The sequence below is a fragment of the Agelaius phoeniceus genome, chromosome 38, assembly GCF_051311805.1.
Source record: "Agelaius phoeniceus isolate bAgePho1 chromosome 38, bAgePho1.hap1, whole genome shotgun sequence".
Lineage (NCBI taxonomy): Eukaryota > Metazoa > Chordata > Aves > Passeriformes > Icteridae > Agelaius > Agelaius phoeniceus.
This window is the reverse complement of record NC_135304.1, coordinates 1,617,818-1,632,321: the sequence shown is the minus strand read 5'-3', so window position 1 is coordinate 1,632,321 and position 14,504 is coordinate 1,617,818. Positions and strand designations below refer to the sequence as shown.

General features: G+C 49.9%; 1 protein-coding gene across 1 annotated transcript; it reads right to left on the bottom strand.

The window, feature by feature from the left end:
* Positions 1 to 335: 335 nt before the first annotated feature.
* On the bottom strand, positions 336 to 6,969 carry LOC129134551 (V-type proton ATPase subunit S1). The gene is made up of 4 exons (XM_077172581.1): positions 6,807 to 6,969; positions 5,516 to 5,639; positions 3,955 to 4,029; positions 336 to 592 (listed from the first exon to the last, which is right to left on the bottom strand). Exons 1-4 carry the CDS (start codon positions 6,911 to 6,913, stop codon positions 362 to 364), a joined length of 537 nt encoding a protein of 178 aa, XP_077028696.1. The 5' UTR covers positions 6,914 to 6,969; the 3' UTR covers positions 336 to 361.
* Positions 6,970 to 14,504: the final 7,535 nt, after the last annotated feature.

Below are 14,504 nucleotides of genomic sequence, written 5' to 3'. Positions count from 1 at the left end.
TGGTCCCTATGGGGTCTCTATGGAGTCTCTATGGGGTCACTCACCCCCGGCTATGGGGCACCCCCACTCTGGGCTCTCTCTATGGGGGTCCCTATGGGGTCACTCACCCCCGGCTATGGGGCAGCCCCACTCTGGGGTCCCTATGGGGTCACTCACCCCCGGCTATGGGGCAGCCCCACTCTGGGCTCTCTCTATAGGGTCTCTATGGAGTCTCTATGGGGTCACTCACCCCCGGCTATGGGGCAGCCCCACTGTGGTCTCTCTATAGGGTCTCTATGGGTCCCTGTGGGTCACTCACCCCCGGCTATGGGGCAGCCCCACTCTGGGCTCTCTCTATAGGATCCCTATGGGTTTCTATGGGTCACTCACCCCCGGCTATGGGGCAGCCCCACCAGCAGCACCGTGGGCTCCCCGGGGTCGCTCTGGGGCTCCGTGCGGTTCCTGCGCAGCCCCCCCAGGTTCCCCCCCCCCGGGCAGGCTCAGTGGGGCGGGGGCGCCCAGGGCCCTCTGCAGGGTCAGGGGCAGCGCGGGCCGCCGCCGCCCCCGACAGCCAGGGCAGGGCCAGGGCCGAGCCCGCCGAGCCCAGGGCATCCTGGAACAGAGCAGGCCTGAAATAGCTCAAATTCAACCCAAAATCACCCCAGATTCACCCCAGATTCACCCCAAAGTCACCCCAAATCCACCCCTAATCGACCCCAAAGTCACCCCAAAAACTGAGCCCAGCGCATCCTGGAACAGAGCAGGCCTGAAATAGCTCAAATTCAACCCAAAATCACCCCAAAATCATCCAAAAACTGAGCCCAGCGCGTCCTGGAACAAGAGCTGGCTTGAAATAGCTCAAATACACCCAAAGTCACCCCAAATTCAGCCAAAGTCACCCCACATTCACCCCAAATCCACCCAGCGCGTCCTGGAACAGAATGGGCCTAAAATAGCCCCAAATTCACCCTAAATTCACCCCTAATTCACCCCAAATTCACCCCAAAAACTGAGCCCAGCGCGTCCTGGAACAGTAATGGGCCTGAAATAGCTCAAATTCAACCCAAAGTCACCCAAAGTCACCCCAAAGTCACCCCACATTCAGCCCAAATCCACCCAGCGCGTCCTGGAAGAGAGCAGGCCTGAAATAGCCCGAATTCACCCCAAATTCGCCCCAAATTCACCCCAAAGTCACCCCACATTCAGCCCAAATCCACCCCACATTCAGCCCAAAGTCACCCCAAAGTCACCCCAAATCCACCCCAAATCCACCCAGCGCGTCCTGGAACAGAGCAGGCCTGAAATATCCTGAATTCAACCCAAAATCACCCCAAATTCGCCCCAAATCCACCCCTAATCCACCCAGGGCATCCTGGAACAGAACGGCCTGAAATAGCCCGAATTCACCCCAAATTCACCCCAAAATCACCCCAAAGTCACCCCAAAGTCACCCCAAAGTCACCCCACATTCAGCCCAAATCCACCCCACATTCACCCCAAATTCACCCCAAATTCACCCCTAATGCACCCAGGGCGTCCTGGAACAGAACAGGCCTGAAATAGCCCAAATTCACCTCAAATTCACCCCAAATTCACCCCACATTCAGCCAAAATCACCCCAAAGTCACCCCAAATCCACCCAGGGTGTCCTGGAACAGAACGGGCCTAAAATATCCCAAATTCACCCCAAATTCACCCCAAATTCACGCCACATTCACATCAAATTCACCTCAAAGTCACCCCTAATTCACCCCTAATTCACCCCAAATCCACCCCAAAACCTGAACCCAGGGCGTCCTGGAACAACAGGCCTGAAACACCCCAAATTCACCCCAAATTCAGCCCAAATCCACCCCAAATTCACACCAAAGTCACCCCAAATTCACACCAAAGTCACCCCAAAATCACCCCAAAGTCACCCCAAATTCATGCCTAATTCACCCCTAATTCACCCCAAATCCACCCTGAACCCACCCCAAATTCACCCCTAATTCACCCCAAATTCAACCCAAATTCAACCCAAAGTCACCCCAAATTCACCCCACATTCACCCTAAATTCAACCCAAAGTCACCCCAAATTGACCCCAAAGTCACCCAAATTCACCCCAAAATCACCCCAAAACCTGAGCCCAGGGCGTCCTGGAACAGAACGGGCCTAAAATATCCCAAATTCACCCCAAATTCAGCCCTAATTCACCCCCAAATTCACCCCAAAATCACCCCAAATCCACCCAGGGCATCCTGGAACAGAACGGGCCTGAAACACCCCAATTCACCCCAATTCACCCTAAAGTCACCCCAAATCCACCCCAAAGTCACCCCAAATTCACCCTAATCCACCCCAAAATCACCCCAAAACCCCACCCAGGGCGTCCTGGAACAACGACGGGCCTGAAACACCCCAAATCCACCCAAATTCAGCCCAAATCCACCCCAAAATCACCCAAAGTCACCCAAAGTCACCCCAAATGCACCCGGAAGTCACCCCAAGTTCACCCCAAGTTCACCCCAAGTTCACCCCAAAAACCCCACCCAGGGCGGGGTCAGGGCTGACCACGTGACCCACTGACCCCACCCCCTCCATTGCTAACCCCTCCCCAAAACCCTCCCCCCTGTGGTTGCCCCTCCCCCTTGGCCCCTCCCCATCTTGCCAGACCCACCCCATGGCCACGCCCCCAGCCCTATTGCTCCTCCCCCTGCCTTGTTGGCCCCTCCCCTTTTGGCCCCTCCCCATGACCCCTCCTCATTGGCCCCTCCCCCTCTGTTGTTGCCCCTCCCCTATTGGCCCCTCCCCCTCCCCATGCCCCTCCCCCACAGCCCCACCCCACTGACACCTTCCCCACTGACCCCTCCCCTTCTCCTTGACTCCTCCCCATTCCCGTTGGCCCCTCCCTCTGTTATTGGCCCCTCCCCTATTGCCCTCCCTTATTGCCCTTCCCCCTTGTTGGCCCCTCCCCTTCCATTGTTGCCCTGCCCCTTTGGCCCCTCCCCCTGTTGATCCCCTCCCCCTTCTCATGGTCCCTCCCCTTCCCTTTTTGGCCCCTCCCTCTCTCCTGCTGCCCCCTCCCCCCATTGACCCCTCCCAAGGGCCCCTCCCTCCCCCTTGGCCCCTCCCCCCACTGACCCCTCCCAAGGGCCCCTCCTTCCCACCATGGCCCCTCCCCCTTTGGCCCCTCCCCCTTTGGCCCCGCCCTCCCCTTTTGCCCCCTCCCCCCTTTGGCCCCTCCCTAGGGCCCCTCCCACCCCCTTTTCCCCCTCCCTCACCTTTTGGCCCCTCCCCCTCTGGCCCCTCCCTCCCCCTTTGGCCCATCCCCCTTTTGCCCCCCTCTGGCCCCGCCCCCTTTGGCCCGTCTGCCCCCCTTTGGCCCCTCCCTCACGCGATGGCCCCTCCCCCTTTGGCACTGACCCACTTTGGCCCCTCCCCCTTTTGGCCCCTCCCTCCCCTTTTGGCCCCTCCCTCTCTGGCCCCGCACCCTTTGGCCCGTCCGTCCCCCTTTGGCCCCTCCCTCCCCGATGGCCCCTCCCCCTTTGGCACTGACCCACTTTGGCCCCTCCCCCTTTTGGCCCCTCCCTCCCCTTTTGGCCCCTCCCTCTCTGGCCCCTCCCCCTTTTGGCCCCTCCTCACCTCATGGCCCCTCCCTCTTTGACCCCTCCCTTTCCCTTTGGCCCCTCCCTCCCCCTTTGGCCCCTCCTTCTTTGGCCCTTCCCCCTTTTGGCCCCTCCCTCCCCCTTTTGGCCCCTCCCTCCCCCGATGGCCCCTCCCCCTTTGGCCCCTCCCCAAGGCTTTCCCACCCCCTTTGGCCCCTCCCTCACCCCATGACCCCTCCCCCTTTGCCCCTCCCTCCCCTTTGGCCCTCCTCCTTTGGTCCCTCCCTCCCCATTTACCCCATTACCCTCTGGCCCCTCCCCCTTTGCCCCCTCCCTCTCTGGCCCAGCCCCTCTCTGGCCCCGCCCCTTTTGGCCCCGCCCCTCACCCTCAGTTTGGGGAAGGCTCCGTTGGGTTCGTTCCCGAACACGGCCCCGAACGCGGTCAGGTCATCCACGGACAGCTGGGGAACGACCACAGTTTGGGGACTTTTGGGGATTTTTGGGGACTTTCGGGGACTTTCGGGGACTTTTGGGGTTTTTGAGATTTTTTGGAATTTTTTTGGGGGATTTTTGGGGTTCTTTTGGAGTTTTTGGCGGGATTTTTGGGGCTTTTTTGGGGTATTTTTAGTGTTATTTTTGGGATATATTTAAGGAATTTTTGGGGTACTTTTTTGGTTATTTTTGGGATATTTTTGGGGTTATTGGCTCAGCTGGTCCTGCAGGAACAGCAGCACCGTGCGGGGCAGGTTTGAGGGTATTTTGGGATATTTTTGGGATATTTTTAGGGTATTTTGGGGTTTTTGGCTCACCTGGTCCTGCAGGAACAGCAGCACCGGGCGGGGCAGGGTTTGAGGTTATTTGGGGGTATTTTTAGAGTAATTTTTTGGGAGTTCAGGGGGTTATTTTTGGGGTATTTTGAGGTTATTTTTGGGGTATTTTGAGGTTATTTTGGGGGTATTTTTAGGGTATTTTTTGGGAATTTAGGGGGTTATTTTGGGGGTATTCTTGAGGTTATTTTTGGGGTATTTTTGGGATATTTTGGGGTATTTTTGGGATATTTTTAGGGTTTTTGGCTCACCTGGTCCTGCAGGAACAGCAGCACCGTGCCAGGCAGGGTTTGAGGATATTTTGGGATATTTTGGGATATTTTTAGGGTATTTTTAGGGTTTTTGGCTCACCTGGTCCTGCAGGAACAGCAGCACCATGCGGGGCAGGGTTTGAGGTTATTTTGGGGTATTTTTGAGGTTATTTTTGGGGTATTTAGGGAGTTCTTTTGGGGGTATTTTTTAGGATATTTTGGGGATATTTTTAGGGGTTTTTGGCTCACCTGATCCTGCAGGAACAGCAGCACCGTGCAGGGCAGGGTTTGGGGATATTTTGGGATATTTTGGGATATTTTTAGGGGTTTTGGCTCACCTGGTCCTGCAGGAACAGCAGCACCGTGCGGGGCAGGGGTTGGGGATATTTTGGGATATTTTTGGGATCTTTTTAGAGTCATTTTTGGGGTATTTTTAGAGTATTTTTTGGGAATTTAGGGGGTTATTTTTGGGGTATTTTTGAGGTTATTTTTGGGATATTTTTAGGGTATTTTTAGGGGTTTTTTGAGGTATTTTTTGGCGTACTTTTGAGGTTGTTTTTAGGATATTTTGGGATATTTTTAGGGTTTTTGGCTCACCTGGTCCTGCAGGAACAGCAGCACCGTGCGGGGCAAGGTTTGGGGATATTTTGGGGGTATTTTTAGAGTATTTTTGGGGGTATTTTTAGAGTATTTTTGGGGGATTTAGGGGGTTATTTTTGGGGATATTTTGGGATATTTTTGGGATATTTTTAGGGGTTTTTGGCTCACCTGATCCTGCAGGAACAGCAGCACCGTGCCGGGCAGGGTTTGGGGATATTTTGGGATATTTTTAGGGTATTTTTAGGGTATTTTTAGGGTTTTTGGCTCACCTGGTCCTGCAGGAACAGCAGCACCGTGCGCGGGCCCCGGCGCAGCCCCGGCTCCAGCAGCTGCTGCAGCTCCGGCTCCGACAGAGCCCGGCCCCCGGGGAGGGATGGGGGAGACCACAGGGACCTGGGGACCCCAAAATCACAAACAGGGACCCAAAAATCAGCCAGAGAACCCCAAAGTAACCCCGGGGACAGACAGGGGGACCACAGGGACCTGGGGACCCCAAAATCACAAACAGGGACCCCAAAATTATCCACAGATCCCAAAATAACCCCGGGGAGGGATGGAGGGGACCAGAGGGACCTGGGGACCCCAAAATCACAAACAGGGACCCCAAAATCAGCCAGGGAACCCCAAAGTAACCCTGGGGACAGACAGGGGGACCACAGAGACCTGGGGACCCCAAAATCAGACACAGACCTCAAAATAACCCTGGGAACCCCAACATTATCCACAGGGACCTGGGAACCCCAAAATCACAAACAGGGACCCCAAAATTATCCACAGATCCCAAAATACCCCAGGCAGGGATGGGGGGGACCAGAGGGACCTGGGGACCCAAAAATCATAAACAGGAACCCCAAAATTATCCACGGGGAGCCCAAATGCACCCTGGGAACCCCAAAATCATCCACAGACCCCAAATCAGCCCCGAGCCCCCCCGAGCAATTTTGAGGCCTCTCAGCCCCCCCCCAATTCTCTTAAAGTTGCCTCAAATCTCCCCCAAAAAGGCCCAAATTCCTCCCCAAAAGAGCCCTGAGCCTCCCTAAAACCCCCTGAGGGCTTCTTGAGGCTTCTCAGCGCCCCTAAACCCCCTCAGCACCCCCAAGTCCCCTCAAAACTCCCTCAAATCTCCCCAAAAAAGCCCCAGCTCTCCCCTAAAAAAGGCCCAAATTCCCCCCAGGCTCCCCTGAGGGCTTTTTGAGGTGTCTCAGCGCCCCTAAATCCCCTCAAATCTCCCCAAAAGATCCCCAAGCTCCCCCAAAACCCCTCCTGAGGCCTCTCAGCCCCCCCAAAACCCCTCAGCCCCCCAAAATCTCCCCAAATAAAGATTCAAATAACCCCAAAAAACGACCAAATCTCCCACAAAGCCCCTCCGAGGCCTCTCAGCTCCCTCAAATCCCCTCAGAAGTCCCCCAAATCTCCCCAATAAAAGCCCCAAATCCCCCTGAAAGATCCCCAAACCCCCCCAGAACCCCCCGAAGCCTCTCAGGGCCCCCAAATCCCCTCAAACCTCCCTCAAACCTCCCCCAAAAAAGCCCCAAATCCCCCCCCCGAACCCTCTCGCACCGTTCCGTGCTCCAGACCAGCAGCGGGAGCTGCGCGGCCCCCGCGGGCCCCGGGCCCGGAGCGAGCCCAGCCAGGGCCGAGAGCAGCACCCACAGCAAAGCCGCCATTTTGGAGCGCCCCCTCACGGCTCAGGCCACGCCCCCTCTGCGGCGGACACGCCCACTTTGCGGCGACCACGCCCCGTCGGCGCGTGTGGACACGCCTACTACGCTGAGGCCACGCCCTCTTCGCAGTGAACACGCCCCCTCAGAGCAGCGGTCACGCCCCTCCTGCGGCGGGCACGCCCCCTCAGCGCAGGGCGGCCACGCCCCCTCAGAGCAGCAGCCACGCCCCCTGTGCGCCTGTCACTCCCCTTCAGCCACAGCCGCCATCTTGGAGCGTCCCCTCACGGCACAGGCCACGCCTCCTCTGCGGCGGACACGCCCCTATGCGCGCGAGGACGCGCCCACTCCGTGGCGAACACGCCCCCTCTGCGGTGGCCACGCCCCCTCAGAGAAGTAGCCACGCCCCCTCTGCGGCTGCCGCTCCACTCCAGTGCTTGGGGCCACGCCCCTGTGAGAAATGCGCATATTTTATGATTAGCTTTTCACAAATATTCAAATGTATATTGTGCAAAATGCATGTGGTTTACGATTGGCTTTTCGCAAATATTCAAATGAATATTGTATGTGTTGCGTTAAAAAGTAATGCTCTGTTAATTCTCTTAAGTACTGTGTTAAAAATAGTTTTAGGTTATAAAAAATGTTAAAATAGAAACGATGCTATGCAGGATACTTTTTTTAAAGAAAGGACTCGCAGCGAGATAGCAACCACAGGACACCAGAATCTTTCAGAGAAAGAGAATTTATTGATTTCTTATCAGAAGAAATGAACTTGTTCCCGCCTCGAAGGCGCTGTTAGGATTCGGAGGAAGAAGCTGACGATGACCAGACAGAATCCTGTGTTTGAATGGAATTTATGCATCATGTATGAGATGTATGAATATGCAACAGGTTATTGTTTTTAAGGGTTAATCCTCTGTTAACGTGTGTCCTTTTTTGAGCTTATTTTGCCCAAAAATAAGGACTGTCCATAACTCTTTGTTTTTATTATCTCGTTTTGTCCTAATTCAAATCGCCCGAATTATTATTACTCTAATTATAAAACTATTTTTATAACCATTTTATTACTAGCAAACTTTTAAAATTTTAAAAACAAGCGATTGGTGGTTTTCACACGCCCCCTCTGCAGGGGCCGCGCCCCCTCAGGGCAGCGACCGCGCCCCTCGATGCGTGGGGTCACGGCCGCTCTGTGAAGACCACGCCCCTTTCCGCCGACGGGCCACGCCCTTTTCAGCGCGTGGTCACGCCCCCTCAGAAATGGCCACGCCCCCTTCGCAGCGATTACGCCCCCTTTGTCGGCCACGCCCCCTCAGCGCGCGCCGTCACGTGTAGGAGGCGCTGTCACGTGTAGGAGGCGCGGTCACGTGTCTGAGGTACTGGAGCGTGTTTGGCGTGAGGCCACGCCCACCCCTCTGTGTGGTCACGCCCACTTCCGGTCCCGCCCCCTCCTCACTCCCCTCAGGGAGCCCCAGATTCCACCGGGGCCCGAAATTCCCTCACAGAGCCCCAAAATCCCCTCAGGGATCCCCAAAATTCCTTCAGAGCGCCCCCAAATCCACCGGGGACCCAAAATCTCCTCAGAAACCCCTAAAAATCACCGAAAGAGCCCCAAAAAATCCCCTCAGACAGGCCCCAAAATCCACCGGCCCCCAAAATTCCTTCAGGGAACCCCAAAATCTCCCCAGAGATCCCTAAATTCCACCTGGGCCCCAAAATCCCCTCAGAGATCCCCAAAATCCCTTCAAAAATCCCCTCAGGGATCCCAAAATCCCCTCAGGGAGCCCAAAATTCCTTCAGGGAACCCCAAAATCTCCCCAGAGAGCCCCAAAATCCCCTCAGAGAGCCCCAAATTCCACCTGGGCCCCAAAATTCCCCTCAGGGATCCCCAAAATCCCTTCAAAAATCCCCTCAGGGATCCCCAAAATTCAACAGGCCCCAAAATCCCCTCAGAAACCCCTAAAAATCACCGAGAGAGCCCCAAAATCCCCTCAGACAGCCCCAAAATCCACCTGGGCCCCAAAATTCCTTCAGGAAACCCCAAAATCTCCCCAGAGATCCCTAAATTCCACCTGGGCCCCAAAATCCCCTCAGAGATCCCCAAAATTCCCTCAAAAATCCCCTCAGGGATCCCCGAAATTCAACAGGCCCCAAAATCCCCTCGTGGAGCCCAAAATTCCTTCAGGGAACCCCAAAATCTCCCCAGAGTGCCCCAAAATCCCCTCAGAGATCCCTAAATTCCACCTGGGCCCCAAAATCCCCCTCAGAGAGCCCCAAAAATCACCAAGAGAGCCCCAAATTTCCCCTCAGGGATCCCCAAATTTCCCCTCAGGGATCCCCAAAATTCAACGGGCCCCAAAATCCCCTCAGAAACCCCTAAAAATCACCAAGAGAGCCCCAAAATCCCCTCAGGGAGCCCCAAAATCCACCGGGCCCCAAAATTCCTTCAGGGAACCCCAAAGTCCCCTCAGAGAGCCCCAAAATCCCCTCAGAGATCCCAAAATCCCCTCAGGAATCCCAAAATCCCCTCAGGGAGCCCAAAATTCCTTCAGGGAACCCCAAAATCCCCTCAGAGAGCCCCAAAATCCCCTCAGAGATCCCTAAATTCCACCTGGGCCCCAAAATTCCCCTCAGAGATCTCCAAAAATCACCAAGAGAGCCCCAAATTCCACCTGGGCCCCAAATTTCCCCTCAAGGAGCCCCAAAATCCCCTCAGAGACCCCAAAATCCACCAGGGCCACAAAATCCCCTCAAAGAGCCCCAAAAATCACCAAGAGATCCCCAAAATCCCCTCAGGGATCCCCAAATTTCCCCAGAGAGCCCCAAAAATTCCCCTGAGGTTTTTGCCTCAGGGATGGGGTTTTTTTCCTGAAAAAAATTGGATTTTCTCCCCTCAGGAAAAGGGGATTTGCCTCAAAAAAAGGAAATTTTTACTCAAAACCAAGAAATGTGATTTCCTTCAGAATAACCAAACTGTGTTTTATTAAAGGAAATGGAGGATTCCTCAAAAAAAGAAGGGATTTACCTCAAAAAAAAAGAATTTTTTTGGTTTGGAACAAAGATATGAGTTGGGGGGTAGGGGAAGTATCGAAAAATTTATTAATTATTAAAAAATTAATTTTTTTCCTCAGGAAAAGGGGTATTTACCTCAAAAAAGAGGTAAATCTTTCTAAAAGAGGTAAATATTTTAAAAAGAGGTGATTTATAATATAAATTTTCCTCAAAATGGATGTTTTTGCTCAAAAAAAAAACACCGAGGGATTTTGCCTCCATTTCGAAAAATGAGGGAGTTACATTAAAAAAAAAAAAGGATTTTTAAATAAATGAGGGGTTTGTGTAGGGGAAAAAAAATAAACAAAAAACAAACAAAAAAAACCCAAAAACAAAACAAAACAAAAAAAAACCAAAACCAAAACAAAACAAAAACAAAAAAAAAAAAAAAAAAACCAAAAAAAAAACCAAACAAAAAAAACAAAAAAACTTTTTTTTTTTTCTATAAAAAGTTTATTTGCCTTAAATTTGCTGCTCAGGAGGATTTTCCTCAGGAAAAGGGATGTTTACTTAAAAAAAATTAAAGTTTTTACTCAACAAAGAGAGGGTTTCCCTCATAGAAAAGAATACAAAACAAACAACCAATTTTTCCCCTAAAAGAAAAAAAAAAAATCCCTCAAAAAAAAGAAAAATTTTAAAAAGTGGAAAAATAATTTTTTTTTAAATGTGATTTTTTTTTCACTGTTAAAGGTATATTCACATCAGGGATGAGTGGGAATATCCTCAAAAAAGGAGGATTTTATTTCAGGAAAAGGGAAATTTCTTAAGAGAAAATGATGGTTTTTTTCTCTCAAAAAGGAAGTTTTCACTCCAAAAAGGAATTTTTTTCCCCTCAAAAAATGAGTTTTATCTCAGGAAAAAAGACATTTACCTCCTGGGCACAGTGAATTGTTCTCAAAATGGAATATTCCCTCTCAAAATGGGATGATTACCTCAAAAAAAAATCCTTTTTAAAAAGTTTTGCCTAAAAAAAAAGAAGTATTTATTCCAAGAAAAGGAGGTGTTTTCACCTCAAAAAAAAAAGGAATTTTTGCCTCAGGAAAAACGAGATTTACACCCAAAAAGGGAACGAAAAAAACCAAAAAAAGCGGGGACTTTACATCAGAAAAAGGGATTTTGTCACCTCAGAAAATGTGAATTTTACATTACAAAGGAGGTGTTTGCACCCCTGAGGAAAGAGGAATTTTCACCTCAAAATGGGGATTTTACCTCGGGAAATTTGCAGGATTTTATCTCAAAAATGCAGAATTTACCTCAGGGCATTTTACCTCAGGAAATTGAAACTTTATCTCAAAAAATGGAAGCTTTACCTCAGAAAATGGAAAATTTACCTCAAAAATTGGAAAATTTTACCTCAAATAATGGAAACTACCTCAAAAAATTGGAAAATTTACCTCAGAAAATGGAAACTTTACCTCAGGAAATTGGAAACTTTACCTCAGAAATTGGAAAAATTACCTCAGAAAATTGAAAATTTACCTCAAAAAATTGGAAAATTTACCTCAAAAAATTGGTAAATTTACCTCAGAAAATGGAAAATTTAACTCAAAAATTGGAAATTTTACCTCAAATAATAAAAACTACCTCAAAAATGGAAAATTTACCTCAGAAAATGGAAACTTTACCTCAAAAATTGGAAAGTTTACCTCAGAAAATTGAAAATTTACCTCAGAAAATTTAAAATATACCTCTGAAAATGGAAACGTTACCTCAAAAATGGAAATTTACCTCAGAAAATGGAAACTTTACCTCAAACAATGGAAAATTTACCACAAAAAATTGAAAATTTACCTCAAATTGGAAAATTAACCTTAAAATGGAAACTTTACCTCAGAAAATTGAAACTTTACCTCAAAAATTGGTAAATTTACCTCAGAAAATTGAAAATTTAGCTCAAAAAATGGAAGCTTTACCTCAAAATATGGATACTTTACCTCAGAAAATAGAAGCTTTACCTCAAAAAATTGAAAATTTACCTCAAAAAATGGAATCTTTACCTCAAAAATTGGAAAATTTACCTCAAAAATGGAAAATTTATCTCAGAAAATGGAAACTTTACCTCAGGAAATTGAAACTTTACCTCAAAAATTGGTAAATTTACCTCAAAAAATCGAAACTTTACCTCAAAAATGGAGACTTTACCTCAAAAATTGGAAAATTTACCTCAGAAAATTGAAACTTTAACTCAAAAAAGGGAAAATTTACCTCAGAAATTGGAAAATTTACCTCAGAAATTGGAAGTTTTATCTCACTCACTGATTTTTGAGGTTTCGGCTCTTCCTTTGGGACGGATTTCACTTCATGAAAGGTTTTTTTAATCTCAGCAAAGGTGAATTTTACCTCATAAATGAGGCCTTTACCTCAAGAAAAGGCCGCGTTTACCTCACAAAAGGCCATTTTTACCACAAAAAAAGAACTTTTCACCTCAGGGCGCAGATTTTGCCTCAGAAATGTAAAATTTACCTTGAAAAGGCCTCGTTCTCTCGGTGAAAGGGGCATTTTGCCTCAGAAAAGTGGGATTTTGCCTCAAAAAGGTGAATTTCACCTCACAAAAGTTCATTTTTCACCTCACAAAAGGGCATTTTTCACCTCCTGAAGGGGTTTTTCCCTCAGCACCAGGAATCGCTCCAGGGATCCCAGAGGTGACTCCCGCACCCGCCTGAACCCCAAAAACCCAAACCCCGAAATCCTGAATCCCGCGAAATTCTGAACCCCCCAAAAACCCAAACACCAAAAAATCCTGAATCCCTTGAAATTCTGAACACCCCAAAATCCTGAATCCCTTGAAATTCAGAAACCCGCAAAATCCAAACCCCGAAAAATCCAAAACCCAAAAACCCAAACCCCCAAAATCCTGAATCCCTCGAAATTCTGAACCCCCCAAAATTCAAACCCCAAAACCCAAACTCCCAAAATCCTGAATCCCCTGAAATTCTGAAATTCCGAAATCCTGAACCCCCAAAAACCCAAATACCAAAAATCCTGAATCCCTCGAAATTCTGAACACCCCAAAATCCTGAAACTCCAAAAACCCAAACCCCAAAATCCTGAATCCCCCGAAATTCTGAACCCCCCAAAAACCCAAACCCCCAAAATCCTGAATCCCTCGAAATTCTGAACCCCCCAAAAACCCAAACCCCCAAAATCCTGAATCCCTCGAAATTCTGAACCCCCCAAAACCCAAACCCCAAAATCCCGAATCCCTTGAAATTCTGAAACCCCCAAAATTCAAAAACCCAAACCCCCAAATCCTGAATCCCGCGAAATTCTGAACCCCCCCAAAATCCAAACCCACAAAATCCTGAATCCCTCGAAATCCTGAATCCCTCGAAATCCTGAATCCCCAAAACTGTGAACCCCGAATCCCTGAACCCCCAAAATCCCTGAACCCCCCAAATCCCTGAACCCCCAAAAATCTGAACCCCCAAAATGCCGAACCCCCAAAATCCCTGAAACCCCCCAAACCCCTGAACCCCTAAAATCCCTGAACTCCCCAAAAACCCTGAACCCCCCAAAATCCCTGAACACCCAAAGTCCCTGAACCCCCCAAAATCCCTGAGCTCCCCAAAATCCCTGAACCCCCAAAATCCCTGAACCTGCCAAACCCCTGAACCCCTAAAAATCTGAACCCCCAAAAACCCAAACCCCAAAACCCCTAAAACCCCCAAATCCCTGAACTCCCCAAAAACCCTGAACTCCCCAAAACCCCTGAACCCCTAAAAATCCCGAACCCCCAAAACCCCTGAAACCCCCAAAATCCTTGAACCCCCAAAATCCTGAACCCCCAAAAACCCGAATCCCTCAAAATCCTGAACCCCCGAAACCCTGAAGTCCCAAAACCCCTGAACCCCTAAAAATCTGAACCCTCAAAAACCTGAATCCCTCGAAATCCTGAATCCCCAAAACTGTGAACCCCAAACCCCTGAACCCCCCAAACCCCTGAACCCCTTAAAATCTGAACCCCAAAATCTGAACCCCAAAATCTGAATCCCCAAAATCCCAAACCCCCAAAATCCCTGAACTCCCCAAAACCCCTGAACCCCCAAAATCCCTGAACCCCCCAAACCCCTGAACCCCTAAAAATCTGAACCCCTCAAAACCCTGAACTCAAGATCCTGAATCCCCAAAATCCCAAACCCCCAAAATCCCTGAACTCCCCAAAACCCCTGAACCCCCAAAACCCTGAACTCCCCAAAATCCCTGAATTCCCCAAAATCCCAAACCCCCCAAAACCCCTGAACACCCAAAGTCCCTGAACCCCCCAAAATCCCTGAACATCCAAAATCCGTGAACCCCCCAAAAACGTGAACCCCCCAAAAACCCGAAACCCCCAAAATCCCTGAACTCCCCAAACCCCTGAACCCCCCAAAATCCCAAACCCCCCAAAATCCCAGACCCCCCAAAACCCCTGAACCCCTAAAAATCTGAACCCCCCAAAATCCCAAAGCCTCAAAACCCCTGACCCCCCCAAAATCCCTGAACCCCCAAACCCCTGACCCCCCCAAAACCCCAACCCCTCCCCAAACCCCCCCAAAAAAACCCCTCCGAG

Coding starts and splice junctions, on each gene's coding strand:
- LOC129134551 (XM_077172581.1), bottom strand. CDS start 6,913: ATGGCGGCTTTGCTGTGGGTGCTGCTCTCGGCCCTGGCTGGGCTCGCT. Junction 5,640..6,806: donor CTGGTCTGGAGCACGGAACG/GTGCGAGAGGGT, acceptor TGGGGTCCCCAG/GTCCCTGTGGTCTCCCCCAT. Junction 593..3,954: donor GAGCCTTCCCCAAACTGAGG/GTGAGGGGCGGG, acceptor GCTCTGTTCCAG/GATGCCCTGGGCTCGGCGGG.